The sequence below is a fragment of the Puma concolor genome, chromosome A2 (assembly GCF_028749965.1).
Source record: "Puma concolor isolate L17-30 chromosome A2, mPumCon1.1.hap2, whole genome shotgun sequence".
Lineage (NCBI taxonomy): Eukaryota > Metazoa > Chordata > Mammalia > Carnivora > Felidae > Puma > Puma concolor.
The window spans coordinates 61,846,738-61,870,105 of NC_141668.1; the positions used below are offsets into that span (position 1 = coordinate 61,846,738).

The 23,368-nt window shown below is 37.5% G+C and overlaps 1 protein-coding gene across 7 annotated transcripts in view; it reads left to right on the forward strand.

Moving 5' to 3' along the window:
- The window catches only part of AGMO (alkylglycerol monooxygenase), a 387,303-nt gene that overhangs the window by 271,138 nt on the left and 92,797 nt on the right, over positions 1-23,368 (forward strand). The window contains exon 14 of one of the 7 annotated variants that reach the window (XM_086695018.1): positions 21,100-21,780. The exons of the other annotated variants lie outside the window; for them this stretch is intronic. Coding sequence (XP_086551144.1) covers positions 21,100-21,105 — 6 coding nt within the window. The 3' untranslated portion in view covers positions 21,106-21,780. Of the gene's footprint in view, positions 1-21,099; positions 21,781-23,368 lie in introns of those variants that run through there. 7 annotated transcript variants of the gene reach the window in all.

The window sequence follows — 23,368 nt, forward strand, 5'->3', positions numbered from 1 at the left end:
TGGCACCTGCTAGTTGCTAGGTTATGGCTCTCTGACACTACAGAACAAATCAAGTTGTTCTCTCATTTTTATTTCTGAAGCAAATGTTTTCCCATCAAACAGGTATCCATTGTTTACCTGGCCCCAGGTGACACGAGAATAAACAATGTCTTGTAAAAAGAGTAAGCCACACTGTTATTTTAGGGAATAGGAATCCAGACAGGGGAAAAGGTTGGTTTCATGCCCTATTATGGGTGGATGATTGGTGTGTTAAAGGAAGAGCTAGAAGATCAATGGAAAGGGTTGATGGAAGGGAGAGGAGAAGGAGATGTATCAAACATGGGAACAGGACCTATGGAGACCTGTTGGTTAGTGTAACATATACATGGGTAACTATTGGGAATTTTTAAGCAGAGAAGTAATGTGATTTGACTTAGCCTTCAAAAGATCACTCTGGGGTGCCTGGATCTCTCAGTTGTTTAAGCATCTGACTCTTAATTTCAGCTCACGTCAATATCTTCTAGGTTTGTGGGATCAAGTCCCATGTCAGGCTCTGCTCTGACAGCACTGAGCCTGCTTGGGATTCTCTCTCTCCCTCTCTCTCTGCCTCTCCCCCCACTTGAGCTCTCTCTCTTTTTCTCTCTTTCTCTCTCAACATAAACTTTTTTAAAAAAAGGAAAGATCATTCTAAAATTTACTTTTAAAGGAATACTGATTGACTATTTTGAAATAAAAATATAAAGAGTTTTATTCACCTGTCTAGAACACTCAATGACCGCTTCTGGGTATCAGGTGTAGTATAATAAGATCCTTTATGATTAGCTTCTACAGAACCAGATTTTTCTTTTTTTTTTTTAATGTTTGTTTTTTATTTTTGAAAGAGAGAGAGTGTGCACAAATGGGGTAGGGTTGGAGAGAGAGGGAGACACAGAATCTGAAGCACGTTCCAGGCTCCAGGTTTTCAGCACAGAGCCCAATGTGGGGCCTGAGCTCGCAAACCGTGAGATCATGACGTGAATCGAAATTGAATGCTTAACTGACTGAGGCACCCAGGCGCCCCACAACCAGATTTTTCTTTCACTCATCCTGGTATCTTCCTCTCTGAAGAAGTGAATTTTTCACGGTTTACTCTAGCCTGGGAAGAATACATATGGGAAGAATCTCCTTTTTTTGCTCTCAGTCATAATTCTCCTTCCTTAATGTGCCAGAATTTTTAATAGCTTAAGAAATCTCCATATCATTTTTTCATGGAAGCCTCTTCTCCTCTCTCCTTCTCACTTCCAAACTATATGCACCCCAAAGGTAGATAACCTTACTATAGTATCCTATTGTAATTTATACTTCCTAGATCACTGTGCAATAGTTGTCTCTTTTCTAATCTTTTTCTCTCATTAAACTCCTGTTTCATAACAAGCTTGCATTTATAGATGTGCATCTTCCCTAACTCAGTAGTTGATAAATTGTCAGTGCTGAACAAATGACCTTTGCATGTGAGGAAGGAATGAAGCTTCAGGAAGATACCTCAGGCTCAGTGCAGTTATTTCCACACTTGTTCCTTTTCTTTCTGGAATCAAAGTCCAAGCATTCTTTTTGGTATCTAATATATTCTCCCCATCCCATGGTGTTTTGCCTCCTTCAACGCTGGTTTCTCCTTCTATTAGCCCTAGCCTTAAGCTTTTTCAATTTTTAGCTATCTTTTTACTAATTGCAAATATGAAACAGAAAATATAAAAATGAATATTTAGAAAAACTTTGTTAAAACAGTCAAAAAACATTTCTTCCATAAATAATAAGTTGAGAACTTCAGAGCTGAGTTATAACAGCTATATTCTACGCAGTTAATTAGACCAGCTCTTAAGCTCTTAGGCAGTTATGTTAGGCTCATAACACTACATGGGATTCAAATCTATGCCTTGGCAAAATCACAAATACTATATGTTGTGAATTTTCAGGATTGATCTAAAAGAATTAAAATAATTTACACTAGGACTACAAATGTCAAAATTCCATTTTTTTGGAAAGTTGTGAACTGTTCAGCAGTTCACAAAATTTTTCCTGTGTTGGTCCTGGAACTCTATTTTGTTTTTGTTTTTGTTTTTTACATTTCCAAGATAATAAATACTTGAAAGTATGACTACTTCAATTACTGAAGGCAAAATGCACCAAGTCTCTCTTCCCCTTTCTCCCCATGCCTTTTGCATATAAGAGCCCTTCTTCTATGATTGCCCTACTTCCCAGAGGTCTAAAGGTGAAACTCACAACAAAATGGATGGTATCTGTTTGTCCAAAGTAGACCATTTGTATATTTGAATTTGATATCCACCCCATACAGATGATTATAGAGTTTTGTCTTTTTTTCACAAGAAAGAAAGCCACTTCTTTAAATGCAATCATTGTTGCCACATATAAGAGGTACATATAAGATCAGGAATGAATGTTTCATATTATCAGTAGGTTCAGAAAAAGATAAGAAAAATGAAAGTAGAGTAATTTTAAGAGCGTTGTTAATAACTCTAGGGAAGCCTTTTCAAAACAGAATGTTGAGATGTGGGCATGAAACCAAAGACGTAGATCTTTATGTTTTGCATGTTAGAGTACCTGTATTTTAAAAAAAAAAAGACCAAAAAAAATATTCCTAATAGAAGTAATATCTATTGTTAATTTTTATTTCATCAAGATGCTAGAGTCTAAAACACACCTATTTTGTCTCCATTCCCTTTCAGATTATACTAATATATGAGTTTCTAAATCAAATATAGCCAAATGTAAACATAGGCCTCACTATTTTGCCATATAGATGCCTGGGCTCCATCTAGTGGCAGAAGGTAACTGTAGGTTTTTACCATTTTCCCAGAGGTTTTTTTTTCCCTTTATTTTTTCTTTTCAAATACATCTAATAGGGTTTGCATCTTAAGGACATCATGAATTAAGTTCCATAGGCTTCCAAAGAAACAGTAATATGCGAGGTTAACAATTTGTGTCCATTCTTTTAGTTTGTACTATTCCTATTGAGAATATTTTATTGTCTCTACTTTCTAAAATTTGGCCTAAGTGGTCATTGCACGTTTTTACTCTTTTGGTTTCTTTCTTTGTCATTAAAGAGGACAGAAAAAAATTGCATATCAACCAACCTATCATAAATGTCTTACCATTCAAATGTTGTATGAAATAGGGCCCCTGGGTAGCTCAGTTTGACTCTTGATTTTGGCTCAGGTCATCATCTCACAATTCATGGGATGGAGACCTGCTTCAGGCTCTGTTTGGGATTCTCTCTCTCTGACCCTCCCCTGATCATGTACATATTTCACATTCTGTCTCTCTCAAAATAAATGTTTTTTTAAAAAATGTATGAAACAATAATAAAACTTAAGAATAAAAATAATAAAGGCAAGTTAATGAAACACAGATAGGGCTAAAGAAAGTTAGCTGAAGTGAGATGTCAGATAATATTTTCAAGTTTAGCATTTTACTTTTTGCATGGTACTTCTTTTAATGTTTTGAATTATTTTTTTTCCAGTTGTCACAGTTATTTTTTCCTTAAACATATTTTACAGGCCTGATGTATTATTAAAGTATTTCCATTTGCCTGTATGTGCACTCATGACTGTGTGTGTGTGCACACACATGTGTATATGTATAGAATGTTTTGTTCTTTTTCTAAACTCACGAACTATGAGATCATGACCTGAGCCAAAGTCAAGAATCGGATGCTTAACCGCCTGAGCCACCCAGGCGCCCCTAGAGTGTTTTATTCTTAATTGGATCAGTTCAGACGTGAATTTTATGAGGAAAATTAGTTTTAAAAAATAATTATAAGCCAAAAAATGCCACAATTTCAAACCTTTTACAGTAAAATTTAATCTGAGATGCCTTTGGAGTGTTGTTTATTAAATTATTACAGATAAAAATTATGTAGTAAATTTACATATAAAATTATTAAATATAAAACTGTTAATGTATGTATTTGTGAATACATACAAGGTTAATGGATGTAATTATCTAGCTTCTATTATCTTCCCAATAGTAGTAACACTTAAAATTTAATTTTTTTTTTTTTTATCAACGTTTATTTATTTTTGGGACAGAGAGAGACAGAGCATGAACGGGGGAGGGGCAGAGAGAGAGGGAGACACAGAATCGGAAACAGGCTCCAGGCTCTGAGCCATCAGCCCACAGCCTGACGCGGGGCTCGAACTCACGGACCGCGAGATCGTGACCTGGCTGAAGTCGGACGCTTAACCGACTGCGCCACCCAGGCGCCCCAAAATTTAATTTTTTTAATGTATTATTTATTTTTGAGACAGAGAGAACATGAGCAGGGGAGGGGCAGAGAGAGAGAGGGAGACACAGAATCCGAAGTAGGCTCCAGGCTGTCAGCACAGAGCCCGACGTGGGGCTCAAACTCACGAGCCGTGAGATCATGACCTGAGCCAAAGTCAGACGCTTAACTGACTGAGCCACCCAGGAACCCCTTAACACTTACAAATTAAAAAGCTGTTTAGTGGAGCACCTGGGTGGCTCAGTCGGTTAAGCGTCCAACTTCAGCTCAGGTCATGATCTCGCAATTCCTGAGTTCAAGCCCCGAATTGGGCTCTGTGCTGACAGCTCGGAGCCTGGAGCTTGCTTCGGATGCTATGTCTCCCTCTCTCTCTCGGCCCCTCCCCTGATCATGCTCTCTCTCTCTCTTTCTCTCTCTCTCTCAAAAATAAACATAAAAAAATTGAAATAAATAAATAATGCTGTCTAGTTGGATATACAATTTGAATATCACTATGGAAGGCCACTTGTATATATCCAGTATATGTTTCTCAAAAAGTAAATTTTTTGTATTAAAGGTTTTATCTTTTAATAGCAGTTTTATGTTCACAGCAAAATTGAGAAGGACAGAGATTTCCCATATACATTTTGCCTTCACTCATGCATAACCCCATTATCAACATTTCCTACCAGAGTGAAGCATTTGTTACAGTTGATGAACCCACACTGACACATGATAGTCACCCAAAGTTCATAGTTTAAATTAAAGTTCGCTCTTGATGTACATACTGTAAGTGTAGACAAATGTATAATAACATCCACCTATCATTATAGTGTCGTAACAGAGTATTCTCACTGCCCTAAAAATCCTATTTTCCATTTACTTATCTCTTCCCCCTGTTCCCTGGCAGCCGTGGATCTCTTTTTACTATCTCCATCATTAATCCGTTTCCTTCTGTGTCTTTTTGTAAATACTTTCTCCTAGTGTGTGGATAATCTCTCATTCACTTGGCATTGTCTTTCACGGAACAGACCTGTTGGTCATAGGTGAGAGGAGTTACTGCTTCAGGGTGATAAACAAAATAATTTGATAGAAGCATTGGCCGAAAGTTGTCTGTTTTTACTACATTTGTATTATAACTACGTTTATATTATATAATTTATATTATTGTTTTGGCAATATATGTTAAGACATAAAGTAGTTCTATATACTAAATACAAAATATTTAATACAAAAACAGAACTTAAAGCAACTCTTTGGAAAATAAAAATGTCTACAGCAACTTTGAGCTTCACAGTTGCCTCTGAGGTAGTAACGAGAAATACTTACAGGCATTTGTCTGCAGTTAAATGAACTTAAAGCAAAGAAACACATATTTGGTAGCATCACATGTCTGTTTTGATAATATCACCATTTTAGCACAGGTATAAAATCGTAGTATTTGTTCAATATCATAGGGCTGCTTCTTTGTTGCATACTGCAAGGCTACTTTAAAGCCAAGATTGTGGAGGCACGCTTTTCTATTACACACCTTTTGTTCTGGCAGAATTCCTCGATTCCAAGCACAAAAGAACCCTGAGGCCTCTTAATCTCCAAGTTATTTTGTATCTAATATTATATGAGATTGAGAGTGTTTCATTGTTCTACTTGGGTATTTTGGGAGTTTTCTGTAGCATAGAATCAGTGATATGGGTTGTCTAAAGAAACAAGCCATGGAGAGTAACAAATGCATTTTATAAAACAAAACTCAAAAGGTCAGTATAATTTTGAAAACATCTTTCCTACCATCTTCATGTTAAATATTTATATTGTACATACTGTATTACTCTTCTCAGTTTTTCTCTATCCCTCTTGAAAGAGAGGTAATAAGATTTCTGCTATGCTGGTTATTTTTTTCCTCCCCTGCATCTTTAATTCACATCAAAGAATTAAAAGACAAGAAAAATTACAAATGCACAGAAACTTGAATAATCTGAATTAATTTCTCTCTGATTATTGGAACATTTTCTTTTTTTTTTTAATTTTTTTTTTAATGTTTATTTATTTTTGAGACAGAGAGAGACAGAGCATGAACAGGGGAGGGTCAGAGAGAGTGGGAGGCACAGAATCTGAAACATGCTCCAGGCTCTGAGCCATCAGCACAGAGCCCGACGCGGGGCTCGAACTCACGGACCGTGAGATCATGACCTGAGCCAAAGTCGGACGCTTAACCGACTGAACCACCCAGGCGCCCCTGGAACATTTTCTTAAGGTAAATTGCCTGTATCTGTAGAGATTACGTAATAAAGACGTTTATCTTGCTCTTAATATATACTATGAATAATAAGATTATTCTATAAGCAAATTTGCTTATAATATTTTTACATTACAAATTGAAGGGGCACCTGGGTGGCTCTCTCAGTTGAGCGACTTTTGATTTCGGCTCAGGTCATGATCTCACAGTTCCTGGGATTGAGCTCCACATCAGGCTCCAAGCTGACAACATGGAGCCTGCTTGCGATTTTCTCTTTCCCTCTCTCTCTGCCCCTCTCCTGCTTGCAATCTCTGTCTCCTCTCAAAATAAACATAAAAAAATTTTTCGAAAAAAAGAAATTGAAAAGCATTTTTATTACTCTAAAGAACCGCACTATTATTTAAGTATGTTTATTTAAACATTAGGTATACCTAACATCTATCCTTTCATAGCTCAAGAAGATCTTCAAAGTTGTGTCTATATGACCTAGTATCTTTTATGCAGAAGAAAATTAAATGTATTTTTAAATCAGAACTCATCAGTCTTGTAACTTGTGCTTCTATTCTCTTCGCTCCTTATCATCGTTCCCAAGTTATAGCATACATCTGCCAGTTTTCCATCAAGATACATGAAGTATATTTGAGTTTCCAAGTTATGTCTGATAATGATGTGTAATTTGGTATCTCATTTTTCTTATTAGTCATATACTTCTACTTAACAAGAAAGTACAGATTCTTGGGTTAATTCGAATCTTCTTTTTAGGAATGTCTGACTGGCGGTGGAACATACAATTCTTGGTCTCACGGTTGTGAGTTTGAGCCCCACACAATAGAGATTGATTAAAAATAAAATGTTCAAAAAATATTTTTTACAAAGTCTAATCTGTTTTGTTTACTTTTTATTTGCTCATTTCTTTCCTTTTTCAATGACTTTTTAATTCTAGAAAACATAGTAGGAAAAAATATATATTAAATAGACCCCTGATTGTGTACTGTTATAGCACAAAGTTTTGAAGATTAGAGAAAAGTAGCCTGCTTACTAGCCTATGGAGAATGAAAACAAATCTATACATATTTTTGGAATCTCCTTGAGTTTAAATTACAGAAAAAAAAAAACTGTTGAAAGAAGATCTTGATACTGTTTGTCTTCTTTTTTTCTATTAAAGTTTAAAGCTGATTTTTATCGGGCAGATGTTGTCTTCTAAATTTAATAGTGATATATGACTTGTAGAAATGTTTAGATCTTTGTTATTAAATACAAACCTGTAAGCAAATTATCCACATATGTAAACTGTAGGGATGGGAATCCCTTCTTTTTCTCTCCGCACTGCTTTCTGACTACGCTGCCCCCCAAGAAAACTCCCAAGAGCTCCAGTCTTATACTTAGTTAATTTTGGACATATCTGGTCTTATTTGGGGGTGATGATGTATTTATAAACTTATGCCACCAACAGATCCTCACTATTGCTTTGTATAAGAATATATGCTACATGGAAAACTTTAGTGCCAGATGTTTTTGGAATTTGGTATATTTTAGAATTTTGAAAAGGTGCATGTACCATGTATTATGGAACACTCCTAAGGGGGTCTGTCATAGCTCCCTGAGTCCAACCTTTTATATTTTTTGTAGCAGATTTGCTAGCAAAATCAATTGTAGTAAATTCACCCTTAATTATTTAAATGAAGAACAGATTTTTTCTGTCAATTCTTTGGTTCTATGGTCAAACAAATTTTTTAAAATACATACATACAACAGTTGGATTTTAGAGCTTTTAAATTTCAGAGTGATATATATAAAACAGAGTTGTAAAAAAATTGTACCAAAAACTCTGTTGAAGGTATCCCCATCTCTCTTCTGTCTCTGTCTGTCTCTTTCTGTCTTTTGCCAGGACAGGAGTTCAAATGAAATGAGTGGATTTAAAGTAAGAGAGTTTCCTAACAGAACTATTTCAGAAAATTTGCCATAACATTTAACTTCACATAAGCCATACATCATTTGAACCTTAATTGATTTTAAAGACTAAAAATTGTAGCTATGTAACCTACATGCAGCATATATTTGACAATTGACCTGTAGCATGTTTTCCCTGACTACAAAAAGAGGAAATTTTGTTGTTGTGCTTTGTTTTTCTCATTTGGAGATTGTTTTTTCAAGCTCATTTATATCCAAGCATTTACTAGGAATATATAACACTGCGACATCTATCATGTCATTTATTAATAGTAGTTAATTTTCTAGCAAAGACAGGGAAAACAAGAATATGAGCTAATTTGAAAAAATCTCACCTTTTATGAAATAAATTACCTCTAAGTTTATATTTAAAGCTCACTTTAAGTATTTTCCAATTATAAAAATACAATGTGAACTTTTCAAGGCCTAGGCAGAGAGTTAATTGATTTAAAGGGTTTTTTTTTTCTCTAAATAAACTTAACCATAATTCACTTTGAACATTTCAGAGCAAAATCTCTAATCAGTTATGAAACTAGTATGAAGCACCCTGGGAAAGAAACAAGTATTATAATTAATATGTAAATAAGGGACTATATTATGGCTTCTCTCTGGCTACGTGGATGATTGCGTCTTTGGCTTTTTGCAGCTTCACTAGTCTAATATATCTGGTTTTAGATTTCTCTTTTACTTATTTTGTTTAGGATTATTTGGATTTCTTGAAATTGTGAATTAAAGTCTTTTATCAGTTTGGGAAATTCTTAAGTTTTCATCTCTTCAAATGCTGCCTCTACCTCATTCTCCCCCTTTCCTGTTCTGAAACTCTAAACATCCATAAACACTTTCCTTTTATATTCTTTTGCACTGCTTTCTGTTCCATCCCCGAGCTTCCTCTCCTGTCCTCTACCTCCTGGGTTTCCTTATAGAATTTTTTTATTCTGAATTATTATTGTTATTTTTTTGGGTCTTTATTCTATTTCATATGCTGTTGTTTCGTGTATATCTAATTTGCTCCAAAGCAAGACCACTGAATTTTTTATTTTACTTGTTGTATTTTTCACTTCATTGTATCTATTTAGTTATTTGTCACTTCTTTTTTTAATTTTTTTTTAACATTTGTTGTATATTTTGAGAGACACAGAGACAGAGTGCAAGCAGGGGAGGGGCAGAGAGAGGGAGACACAGAACCTGAAGCAGGCTCCAGGCTCTGAGCTGTCAGCACAGAGCCCAACATGCGCTCAAACCCACTAACCTGTGAGATCATGATCTGAGCCGGAAGTCAGACACTCAACCAACTGAGCCACCCAGGCACCCAGTTGTCAATTCTTTTATGTAACTTTACTATTTTCTGTCCCCAAACTAACACTTGGCATGTATCTCCTTTCAAATATTAAAGATCTATATTTAGGTACCCTGGGTGGCTCAGTCAGTTAAGTTCCAACTTGAATTCTGTTCAGGTCATGATTTCCCATGATTTCCTGGTTTTGTGGGTTTCAGCCTCGTGTTGGGCTCTGGCTGGCAGCCCAGAGTCTGCTTGGGATTCTCTCTCTCTCTCTGCCCCTCCCCTACTCACACTGTCTCTCTCTCTCAAAATAAATAAACTTAATTTTTTTTTAAATAAAGGGTGCCTAGGTGGTGCAATTGGTTAAGTGTCTGACTTTGGCCCAAGTCACAATCTCAAAGTTCGTGAGGTCGAGCCCCAGGTAGGGCTCTGTGCTGACAGCTCAGAGCCTGGAGCCTGCTTCAGATTCTCTGTCTCCATCTCTCTCTGTTCCTTCCCCACCCCCACCCCCCGCCTCAAAAATAAAGATTAAAAAAATTATTTAAAAATTTTTTAAAGATCTATATTTATGATCTATGTCAAATAATTGATACTTTTAAGCACCTGTCTCTTGCTTCTCACTAATGGAATCTTCTCTCCTTATGTTTCTGGTGATCTTTTTGTGATGTATATGAAGTTTAAAGTTTGATTTACAGAAGTTTGCTTGACTCCTAGGAAAATGTCACTTTCCACCAAACAGAATTTGAAATTACCATTGCCACATCTCTAACCATCAAGATAAACTTAATTCTACCTTGAAGCATGAGATTTTCTGCATTAATGACTCAAAATCAAGCTTCAGGGGATACAAAGTATGTTTACTTTGTTTCCACCCTCAGTCCTAGAATGTATCCCTTTGGGCTCCATTCTAAACTCAAGACTGACTCAACAGGGTTACTCTTTTGGCCGACTACAGACTTTGTTTTTTCTTTTTGTTTTTTTTTTTCCCCCTTGACTCTTCTAGTTGTTACATTCTGTGAGACAGGAAGGGTTTTGAATGTTGGATTCACTCCTCTAGATTTCTTTTCGTTCCCATTTCTTGCTTTCTCCTGTTTCTTGGTAAATCCACACAGCATTCACTGATCCCCCCCCCCCCCCCCCCACCCACCAAATATCTTTAAATTCTTTTGGCTCACTTTTTAGTAGCTTTTTTCAGGGGGTTGGTTACCAACATTGCTCCCCAAGGAGGAAATCCCTTGGTGAGACCTTAGTAATCAACTTCTTGAAGAATGGAAATCAGTAAGGGGATGTTAGAGCAGAACCAGGCTAGCAGAGGAAGGAGGGTGGGAGAAAAGACTGCTGGAAAGAATTTGGTAATAATCAGTCATAGAATACAGTGAAAGACATCATGGAGACCAAAAGGAGATAGAATTTTCAGAAGAGATAACGAATAACACTATAAGAATCACCAAATAGGTTGAGTGCTGAGAAAAAGGTACTCGGATTTGGTACTTAGAAAGGCATTAGAGAATCAACATGGGCCGCTTCAAGAACTGTGGTTTTAGAGTTTTCAAAGTACTAGTTAGGTAAAAAGCATATTTATCAGCTTCTATAAGAAGTCAGGTAAAGGCAAGAAAAGAAAAAAAATGGTTTCAGACAATGTAATTTTAGTCTGTGTATTTAAAATATTTTAATTGGGACTTGGAGGGAAGAAGGCGGCGTAGGAGGACGCTGGGCTCACCGCGCGTCCTGCTGATCACTTAGAGTCCACCTACACCTGCCTAAATAACCCAGAAAACCGCCAGAGGATTAGCAGAACGGAGTCGCCGGAGCCAAGAGCAGACGAGAGGCCCACGGAAGAGGGTAGGAAGGGCGGCGAGGCGGTGTGCGCTCCACGGACTGGCGGGAGGGAGCCGGGGCGGAGGGGCGGCTTGCCGGCCAAGCAGAGCCCCCGAGTCTGGCTGGCAAAAGCGGAGGGGCCGGTTGGTTGGAGTGTGTTCCGACAGCAAGCGCGACTTAGCGTCTGGGAGGTCATAAGTTAACAGCTCTGCTCGGAAAGCGGGAAGGCTGGAGGACAAAGGGAAGGAGAGCTGCTGAGCCCCCGGACGACAGAGTTCAGTTTGGTGGGGAACAAAGGCGCTCACCAGCGCCATCTCCCCCGCCCATCCCCCAGCCAAAATCCCAAAGAGAACCAGTTCCTGCCAGGGAACTTGCTGGCTCCGTGCAAACACCCAACTCTGCGCTTCTGCGGAACCAAAGCTCCGGCAGCGGATCTGACTCCCTCCTGCTGCCACAGGGCCCCTCCTGAAGTGGATACCTAAGGAGAAGCGAGCTAAGCCTGTCCCTCCTGCCCCTGTGCACCTTGCCTACCCACCCCAGCTAATACGCCAGATCCCCAGCATCACAAGCCTGGCAGTGTGCAAGTAGCCCAGACAGGCCACCCCACCCCACAGTGAATCCCGCCCCTAGGAGAGGGGAAGAGAAGGCACACACCAGTCTGACTGTGGACACAGCGGTGGGCTGGGGGAAGACATCAGGTCTGACTGCGGCTCCGCCCACCAACTCCAGTTATACACCACAGCACAGGGGAAGTGCCCTGCAGGTCCTCACCATGCCAGGGACTATCCAAAATGACCAAGCAGAAGAATTCCCCTCAGAAGAATCTCCAGGAAATAACAACAGCTAATGAGCTGATCAAAAAGGATTTAAATAATATAACAGAAGTGAATTTAGAATAATAGTCATAAAATTAATTGCTGGGCTTGAAAACAGTATAGAGGACAGCAGAGAATCTCTTGCTACAGAGATCAAGGGACGAAGGAACAGTCACGAGGAGCTGAAAAACGCTTTAAACGAAATCATAACAAAATGGAAACCACCACGGCTCGGATTGAAGAGGCAGAGGAGAAAATAGGTGAACTAGAAGATAAAGTTATGGAAAAAGAGGAAGCTGAGAAAAAGAGAGAGAAAAAAATCCAGGAGTATGAGGGGAAAATTAGAGAACTAAGTGATACACTAAAAAGAAATAATCTACGCATAATTGGTATCCCAGAGGAGGAAGAGAGAGGGAAAGGTGCTGAAGGGGTACTTGAAGAAATAATAGCTGAGAACTTCCCTGAACTGGGGAAGGAAAAAGGCATTGAAATCCAAGAGGCACAGAGAACTCCCTTCAGACGTAACTTGAATCGATCTTCTGCACGACATATCATAGTGAAACTGGCAAAATACAAGGATAAAGAGAAAATTCTGAAAGCAGCAAGGGGTAAACGTGCTCTCACATATAAAGGGCACCTATAAGGCTCGTGACTGATCTCTCTTTTGAAACTTGGCAGGCCAGAAAGAATTGGCACGAGAATTTCAGTGTGCTAGACAGAAAAAATATGCAGCCGAGAATCCTTTATCCAGCAAGTCTGTCATTTAGAATAGAAGGAGAGATAAAGGTCTTCCCAAACAAACAAAAACTGAAGGAATTTGTCACCACTAAACCAGCCCTACAAGAGATCCTAAGGGGGACCCTGTGAGACAAAGTACCAGAGACATCACTACAAGCATAAAACGTACAGATATGACAATGACTCTAAACCCGTATCTTTCTATAATAACACTGAATGTAAATGGATTAAATGCGCCAACCAAAAGACATAGGGTATCAGAATGGATAAAAAAACAAGACCCATCTATTTGCTGTCTACAAGAGACTCATTTTAGACCTGAGGACACCTTTAGATTGAGAGTGAGGGGATGGAGATCTATTTATCATGCTACTGGAAGCCAAAAGAAAGCTGGAGTAGCCATCCTTATATCAGACAAACTAGACTTTAAATTAAAGGCTGTAACAAGAGATGAAGAAGGACATTATATAATAGTGACAGGGTCTATCCATCAGGAAGAGCTAACAATTATAAATGTCTATGCATCGAATACCGGAGCCCCCAAATATATAAAACAATTTCTCATAACCATAAGCAACCTTATTGATAAGAATGTGGTAATTGCAGGGGACTTTAACACCCCACTTACAGAAATGGATAGATCATCTAGACACATGGTCAATAAAGAAACAAGGGCCCTGAATGAGACATTGGATCAGATGGACTTGACAGATATATTTAGAACTCTGCATCCCAAAGCAACAGAATATACTTTCTTCTCGAGTGCACATGGGACATTCTCCAAGATAGATCATATACTGGGTCACAAAACATCCCTTCATAAGTTTACAAGAATTGAAATCATACCATGCATACTTTCAGACCACAATGCTATGAAGCTTGAAATCAACCACAGGAAAAAGTCTGGAAAACCTCCAAAAGCATGGAGGTTAAAGAACACCCTACTAACGAATGAGTGGGTCAACCAGGCAATTCGAGAAGAAATTAAAAAATATATGGAAACAAACGAAAATGAAAATACAACAATCCAAACACTTTGGGACGCAGCGAAGGCAGTCCTGAGAGGAAAATACATTGCAATCCAGGCCTATCTCAAGAAACAAGAATAATCCCAAATACAAAATCTAACAGCACACCTAAAGGAACTAGAAGCAGAACAGCAAAGGCAGCCTAAACCCAGCAGAAGAAGAGAAATAATAAAGATCAGAGCAGAAATAAACAATATAGAATCTAAAAAAACTGTAGAGCAGATCAACGAAACCAAGAGTTGGTTTTTTGAAAAAATAAACAAAATTGACAAACTTCTAGCCAGGCTTCTCAAAAAGAAAAGGGAGAGGACCCAAATAGATAAAATCATGAATGAAAATGGAATTATTACAACCAATCCCTCAGAGATACAAACAATTATCAGGGAAGACTATGAAAAATTATATGCCAACAAATTGGACAACCTGGAAGAAATGGACAAATTCCTGAACACCCACACTCTTCCAAAACTCAATCAGGAGGAAATAGAAAGCTTGAACAGACCCATAACCAGCGAAGAAATTGAATCGGTTATCAAAAATCTCCCAACAAATAAGAGTCCAGGACCAGATAGCTTCCCAGGGGAGTTCTACCAGACGTTTAAAGCAGAGATAATACCTATCCTTCTCAAGCTATTCCAAGAAGTAGAAAGGGAAGGAAAACTTCCAGACTCATTCTATGAAGCCAGTATTACTTTGATTCCTAAACCGGACAGAGACCCAGTAAAAAAAGACAACTACAGGCCAATATCCCTGATGAATATGGATGCAAAAATTCTCAATAAGATACTAGCAAATCGAATTCAACGGCATATAAAAAGAATTATTCACCGTGATCAAGTGGGATTCATTCCTGGGATGCAGGGCTGGTTCAACATTCGCAAAACAATCAACGTGATACATCACATTAACAAAAAAAGAGAAGAACCATATGATCCTGTCAATCGATGCAGAAAAGGCCTTTGACAAAATCCAGCACCCTTTCTTAATAAAAACCCTTGAGAAAGTCAGGATAGAAGGAACATACTTAAAGATCATAAAAGCCATTTATGAAAAGCCCACAGCTAACATCATCCTCAACGGGGAAAAACTGAGAGCTTTTTCCCTGAGATCAGGAACACGACAGGGATGCCCACTCTCACCGCTGTTGTTTAACATAGTATTGGAAGTGCTAGCATCAGCAATCAGACAACAAAAGGAAATCAAAGGCATCAAAATTGGCAAAGATGAAGTCAAGCTTTCGCTTTTTGCAGATGACATGATATTATACATGGAAAATCCGATAGACTCCACCAAAAGTCTGCTAGAACTGATACGTGAATTCAGCAAAGTTGCAGGATACAAAATCAATGTACAGAAATCAGTTGCATACTTATACACTAACAATGAAGCAACAGAAAGACAAATAAAGAAACTGATCCCATTCACAATTGCACCAAGAAGCATAAAATACCTAGGAATAAATCTAACCAAAGATGTAAAGGATCTGTATATTGAAAACTATAGAAAGCTTATGAAGGTAATTGAAGAAGATTTAAAGAAATGGAAAGACATTCCTGCTCATGGATTGGAAGAATAAATATTGTCAAAATGTCAATACTACCCAAAGCTATCTACACATTCAATGCAATCCCAATCAAAATTGCACCAGCATTCTTCTCGAAACTAGAACAAGCAATCCTGAAATTCATATGGAACCACAAAAGGCCCCGAATAGCCAAAGTAATTTTGAAGAAGACCAAAGCAGGAGGCATCACAATCCCAGACTTTAGCCTCTACTACAAAGCTGTCATCATCAAGACAGCATGGTATTGGCACAAAAACAGACACATAGACCAATGGAATAGAATAGAAACCTCAGAACTAGACCCACAAACGTATGGCCAACTCATCTTTGACAAAGCAGGAAAGAACATCCAATGGAAAAAAGACAGTCTCTTTAACAAATGGTGCTGGGAGAACTGGACAGCAACACGCAGAAGGTTGAAAGTAGACCACTTTCTCACACCATTCACAAAAATAAACTCAAAATGGATAAAGGACCTGAATGTGAGACAGGAAACCATCAAAACCTTAGAGGAGAAAGCAGGAAAAGACCTCTCTGACCTCAGCCGTAGCAATCTCTTACTCAACACATCCCCAAAGGCAAGGGAATTAAAAGCAAAAGTGAATTACTGGGACCTTATGAAGATAAAAAGCTTCTGCACAGCAAAGGAAACAACCAACAAAACTAAAAGGCAACCAACGGAATGGGAAAAGATATTTGCAAATGACATATCGGACAAAGGGCTAGTATCCAAAATTTATAAAGAGCTCACCAAACTCCACACCCGAAAAACAAATAACCCAGTGAAGAAATGGGCAGAAAACATGAACAGACACTTCTCTAAAGAAGACATCCGGATGGCCAACAGGCACATGAAAAGATGTTCAGCGTCGCTCCTTATCAGGGAAATACAAATCAAAACCACACTCAGGTATCACCTCACGCCAGTCAGAGTGGCCAAAATGAACAAATTAGGAGACTATAGATGCTGGAGAGGATGTGGAGAAACGGGAACCCTCTTGCACTGTTGGTGGGAATGCAAAGTGGTGCAGCCGCTCTGGAAAGCAGTGTGGAGGTTCCTCAGAATATTAAAAATAGACCTGCCCTATGACCCAGCAATAGCACTGCTAGGAATTTATCCAAGGGATACAGGAGTACTGATGCATAGGGGCACTTGTACCCCAATGTTCATAGCAGCACTCTCAACAATAGCCAAATTATGGAAAGAGCCTAAATGTCCATCAACTGATGAATGGATAAAGAAATTGTGGTTTATATACACAATGGAATACTACGTAGCAATGAGAAAGAATGAAATATGGCCTTTTGTAGCAACGTGGATGGAACTGGAGAGTGTGATGCTAAGTGAAATAAGCCATACAGAGAAAGACAGATACCATATGGTTTCACTCTTATGTGGATCCTGAGAAACTTAACAGGAACCCATGGGGGAGGGGAAGGAAAAAAAAAAAAAAGAGGTTAGAGTGGGAGACAGCCAAAGCATAAGAGACTGTTAAAAACTGAGAACAAACTGAGGGTTGATGGGGGGTGGGAGGGAGGAGAGGGTGGGTGATGGGTATTGAGGAGGGCACCTTTTGGGATGAGCACTGGGTGTTGTATGGAAACCAATTAGACAATAAATTTCATATATAAAAAAAATAAAAAAATAAAATAAAATAAAATATTTTAATTAAATCATGATATGGTTAAATTGTAATTAAATTTCTTTATGAACAGACGATAAGCATTGAAAGACAATGCATACCAGATCAATCCTAAAATTAATCTGGCAGGACCTATATAAGAGAAATTTCTGTTAATGCTAGAAGAATGATAGTACTTGACATTTCATAGTTTCCTTAATTTTGTAATATTTAATTTCCATTAACTCAAAGATTGTCTTTTGATACTGGTTTGTGAATTAACCTTAGGTAATCATATCAGCTTATTTGATTGAACATGTGGATTAGGATTTCAAGACCAGCAAGGTGTTTTTATCTTTAATCCATTTTAAAATAATACCATTTTGAGAGAGATACTAAGTTCAAGTCTCTGTCTTTTATCAAAAGAAACCTGAACTTGATTACGATGTATAAGAATAAAACTCTCATGAGGAACAATTTTAAGACTTTATAATCTTCTTGATTTATATATAACAAAGAATAGAAGCCTTTCTGAAACCCTTCCAGTGGAAATTATTCAATGGTGCTATCCATTGACTATAATTATTGTTTTTCTGGGTGGCAAATTCTCCTCTACTCTTGCTATAGCAGATACTTGTATCAAATCACTTCTGACCTCATGTTTGGAAATGAATGAATGAATTAAAGTCTTCTGGGATATTTTATTTTACTCTTAGTAGCTTAAAAATAATGTGTTCATGTTCACTCCAATCAAGTGCCTAAGAGGATTTAACAGGTGTTTAAAATGGTAAGAAAGTTTAAGCCAACCAATAGGTTAGGAAAGTTCTCTTATTACAAGATGATATTGTACCCAGTAATTTGAGTGGAATTTGAACCTCTTCGCCTATCCCCACTCCTAATTTAATAAAGAAAACTGGATTACTCTATAATGATTTATTCTAGCCTACATTTATTTTTATGTCCCAACACTAAATATAAGTATCTGGTTTCATCTAGACATCTGTCAATGGTCAGGTTATGGATGGTTAAATAAGCTTTTACAGTGTCTTGGGATTATGGAATTGACTACTTTTCAGGGTCATAAATACATACCTTATATATGTTGGATATAGTGCAAATCTACAATTCAGATTAAAAATAATCTTAAAGGACAAAGATTAAGTTAGTATTGATCTGACTATATTGGAATATTTCTCTGATTTGTGTGAAACATTGGCACAGAATTTACTAAAATGAAAGTCAGAGTTACTATTTTGAGTCAACATCACAAGGAAAATTTACTTGACCGTTTGGGGGAAAACAGAGTTGTGAACTGGAAGTCCTTTCTAAGTACTTATAGTTTAATAACAATGCCACATGTGGATATACTTGATGCATTTCATTTTCCCTATGTCCATTCTGCCAGTTATAGAGAACAAAAGCTAAATATTCTCTTTATATGAAGACAATTTGGTTTTACTACCATGAAATTGGAGTACCATTGGCAGACAGTGAAGGAGGCTATATACCTGCTGCCTAAAACAATCAAATAATTTAAGTGAAATATAGTCAATAAACCTGTAAAGTAAGCTGATTTATTTAGTTACAGAAATCTACTCTGAAAATGTTTCTTCTTGAAATTTCTTTTGCTAATAATTATATTGCTAACAATGTTGAATAGTATATATGCATCTTGGTCTATTAAAGGCTTCAACATGTCTTATAGCAGAAAAAAATTTGATTTATCTTATTTTATTTTATTTTTTATTTTTTATTTTTTTTTTATCTTTGAAAGACAGAGAGTGAGTTGGAGAGGGGCAGAGAGAGAGGGAGAAACAGAATCCAAGGCAGGCTCCAGGCTCTGAGTTGTCACCACAGAGCCTGACAAGGGGCTGGAACTCACAAACTGTGAGATTATGACTTGAGCTGAAGTCAGCCATTTAACCACTGAGCCACCCAGACACCCCAAAAGTTGACTTTATTGAGATCCCTTTTGCTTAAATACCTGGCAAATAAAATTTCTTTTTCTTTTCTTTCTTTTTTTGTATTTATTATTTTTTGATTACTTAATTAACTAATTAATTAATTTTTGGTTAGGAAAAGCAGCGGTCTTGTGTGTGCAGTTTTTAGACCTCCATTCAGCCACATAAGAATAGGTCTTAGGCCTGGAATACTTCTTTCCAAGAGATAAAGAGTACACACAGACAGTACAGGGCTTATCCTTCAGTGGGTATGTCTTTCTCTGTTTCAAACTCAATGAGTACTCCTTTATTTTGCTTAAGTATGTTAGTGTCTCGCAGGCACATCCTCAGCTGTCAGTATTTCAGACGCAGTGAAGGTGGAGGAGAGGTCCTTGAACCAACGCTTAACGGGGGGCGTGCGAAGCCAATTGCCCTGCTTTAGTTGTCAAGGGAACCCACCAGCCATGCAGAACTGGCACACACTGAACCTGATCTTGCTGTCTCTCCTCTTTGTGAGTAAAAGTGTTGTTCCACCCAGTGCTTGACGGCGTTGTTTTCCTCGGCAACTCCTATACCAAGGTGCAAGGAGCAGAAGTGTTTGGATCCAAATTCCTGGTGGCTAGTGTTGTGATGATCGTTGTGATCCTCCGTAGATTTGGAGTCCTCTCCTGGCACAGGCAGCCAGTGCATGGTGTTCTACTCAGTGATATTTCTCTTAATGGTGTGTCTCAAAATCAATTCTTCTTGGAACATCATTCAGAAATTATTTCCATAGATAATTGAAATTTGACACTGGACAGGTGTTGTGACATTTGACATTTGCTAAACTGTTTAGGTATTGTGAAGTTGACCTATAATTGAGAAAATTATGAAAGGTGATGTGATGGTCTCTTTTTTACTCTATTTACTCTAAGGTTAAGGACCTTGTATATAATGGTCCTCTTTATGAAGAGCACTTTTCCTCTGATCTCAGTAACAGGTATAGTTATGTAAATTTGATGGAACCATTTCTCTCTCTCTCTAAGTTTTTATTTAAATTCCAGTTAGTTAACATATAGTGTAATGTTAGTTTCACGTTTACAACAGAGTGATTCAACACTTCCATACAACACTCAGTGTTCATCACAAGTGCACTCCTTAATTCCCATAACCTGTTTAACCCATCCCACACTGACTTCCCCTCTGATAGCCATCAGTTTGTTCTCTATAGTTATGAGTCTGTTTCTTGGTTTGCCTCTCCTTCCTTTTTTCCCCTTTGTTTTGTTTCTTAAGTTCCACATATGAATGAAATCATATGGTATTTGTCTCTGAGTTACGTCGCTTAGCATAATGCTCTCTAGCTCCGTCCTATCACTGCAAAATGGCAAGATTTAATTCTTTTTTATGGCCAAGTAATATTCCATTGTGTGTGTGTATGTATGTATGTATGTAGGTATGTATGTATGTGTGTGTATATACACACACATACCACATTTTCTTTATCCATTCATTAGTCAGTGGACACTTGGACTGTTTCCATAATTTGGCTAATGTAAATAATTCTCCCATAAACATTGGGGTACCTCTATCTCTTTGAATTAGTATTTTTGTATTTTGTGGGTAAATAACTAATAATTAGATCTCTTTTATGTAAATACCTATTAATTTGGTAGCTAGATCTTATTTTTCTATGTGTTGGTTGCTAAATAGCTCAGAGTCAAATATGTAACAAATATCTGTAGATGATTTACTTTTCTCTTCATTTTTACTTCAGTTTTTAAATATATATATATATATATTTTAAAAGTTTTGCTGGGTGTATAAGTTTTCTCCTGCTGCCATAACAAATTAAGACAACTTAATGACTTAAAATAACACAAATTTATTATCTCCTAGCTCTGAATGTCGGAAATCTTGGTTGGCTCAGCTGATTTCTCTGCTCCAAGTTTGACCAGGGCAAAACCAAGAGGTTGGTCTGCTGGGTTCTTATCAGGATGCTCTAGAAAATGTTCACTCAAAGCTCATTCAGGATGCTAGCATAATCCATAGCCTTGTGGTTGCAGGACTGATGTTTCCATTTCTTTGCTGGCTGTCTACTAGGGGATGTTGTTATTGCCAAGAAGCCTTACTCACTGCATTGTGACACCCACATTTCAGAACTAGCAATGACCTAGCAAATTCTTCTGATGCCTGGAATCTGATTTCCTCTTTTGCCACATTTTTTTTTCTCCTCTTTTGCCTCTCATCAGAGAAATTTCATTGCTTTTAAGGGCTCAGGAGATTAGATTGGGTCCACCAGAATAATTCAGAATTGAAATTCCCCTCTTAAGTTTCATAAGATTAATTATATCTGCAGAGTCTCTTTGGCCATGTAAGATAATGTGCACACAGGACCAGGGATTATGTCATTGACATCTTTAGGGGGTCATTACTTGACCTACTATATTATACTTTATAAATGTTTGTTCATTATTTTTTGATATATCATAAATGAAATTTTAGTAACAAACCAAGAAAAAAATAGATAATTTTCCAGTGAACTGAAAAAAAGTAAGAACCTCAGATTACTTTGTATATGAGGAGAATCTCATAAAATTTTTTCTAGCTAAAATTTGATTTAAAATATAATGCAGTTATTTTCATTTTTAAATTTTAGAGTTAAAGTGACAATGAACCTTTATAAACATTAAGCATATATATTTGCCAGGTTTTTTGGCTATTTTCCTAAGTTAGTGAACAAAATAAAATCTAACTATGAATTGTATCATTATATTATCACATTGTTATTTCATTTCTCCTTACCTCTGTCCTTTGTGTTTAAGTTCCTGAAGCATTTGCTTTATCTCATCTAATTTTTAATATTTTTTATGTATATATTTTTTTAATGTTTATTTATTTCTGAGATGGAGAGAGACAGAGCATGAGTGGGGATGGGGCGGAGAGAGAGGGAGACACAGAATCAGAAGCAGGCTCCAAGCTCTGAGCTGTCAACACAAAGCCCAACGCGGGGCTCCAACCCACAAACCATGAGATCATGACCTGAGCCAAAGTCAGTCCCCCAACCGCCTGAGTCACCCAGGTGCCCCTAATTTTTAATATTTTTTAAACACTTACTCGTTTTTGAGAGACAGAGAACAAGCAGAAGAGGGGGAGAGAGAGAAGGAGACACAGAATCTGAAGCAGGCTCCAGGCTCCGAGCTGTCAGCACAGAACCTGATGCGGGGCTTGAACTCAAGAACTGTGAGGTCGTGACCTGAGCTGAATTCAGATGCTTACTAGACTGACCCACCCAGGTGCCCCTGTTACATTTAATTTTGTAATTACCGGAACCATAAGTCCTTTTACTCTCTACAATATAGGTACATCTGCTAGCAAAAAGTGTCTGTCCTTTTCAGGAAGCCTAGCTGTTAAGATGTGGGTTTTTAAGGTTTTTTTTTTTTTTTTTTTTTTTTTTTTTTTTTTTTTCTGACAAAAGTAAGATAAATCTGAGCCCAGCTGCTTACTACTTTTAGCATATTTGAGTACTATGTAAACTTACTGTTCTGTTTCCTCACTTGTAAATGAGTTTAGTAGCTGTTACCTCACAGGACTCTGAGTAGTAACTGTAAATTGTTTACCAGTATGTCTGCAATATAGCTAAGAGAAAGTTGATGAAGGAGGGGTTTTTTTTAAGACTATCATTACAGGGGATCAGTGAGAAACATGACTTCATTGCTGTGGAAGAAGGCAGATTATAGAAGGGTTTTCTCTGTCCACCAAAAACTTGTTTTTATTTTAGCCATATAAGACATCATTCTTGTTCTGTTACCCAGCAAATATTCATATAGACATTTCGTGTACCTACTCTCTCCTTTGTCATCTTTCTGCATCTCTTACCTTCTATTTCAGGTCACTTATCTTCCGGTGAGTTCATTCTTTAGAATTTCCTTCACTGAATGTTGGCTAGCAGTGGAATCTTCAAGTGTCTGTTTGTCTGAAACTATATTTATTTCACAACTTCATTTTTGAAAGATTGCCCACTACCCATCCCTTGTATAAAATTCTATGCTGGCAACTATTTTCTTTTAGCACAGTGAAGATGTATCTGATTGTCCAATGACTTCCATGACCATTCTTAAGAGGTCACTTCTCATCCCAACTGTCAATTCTTTGAAGGAAGCCTGAC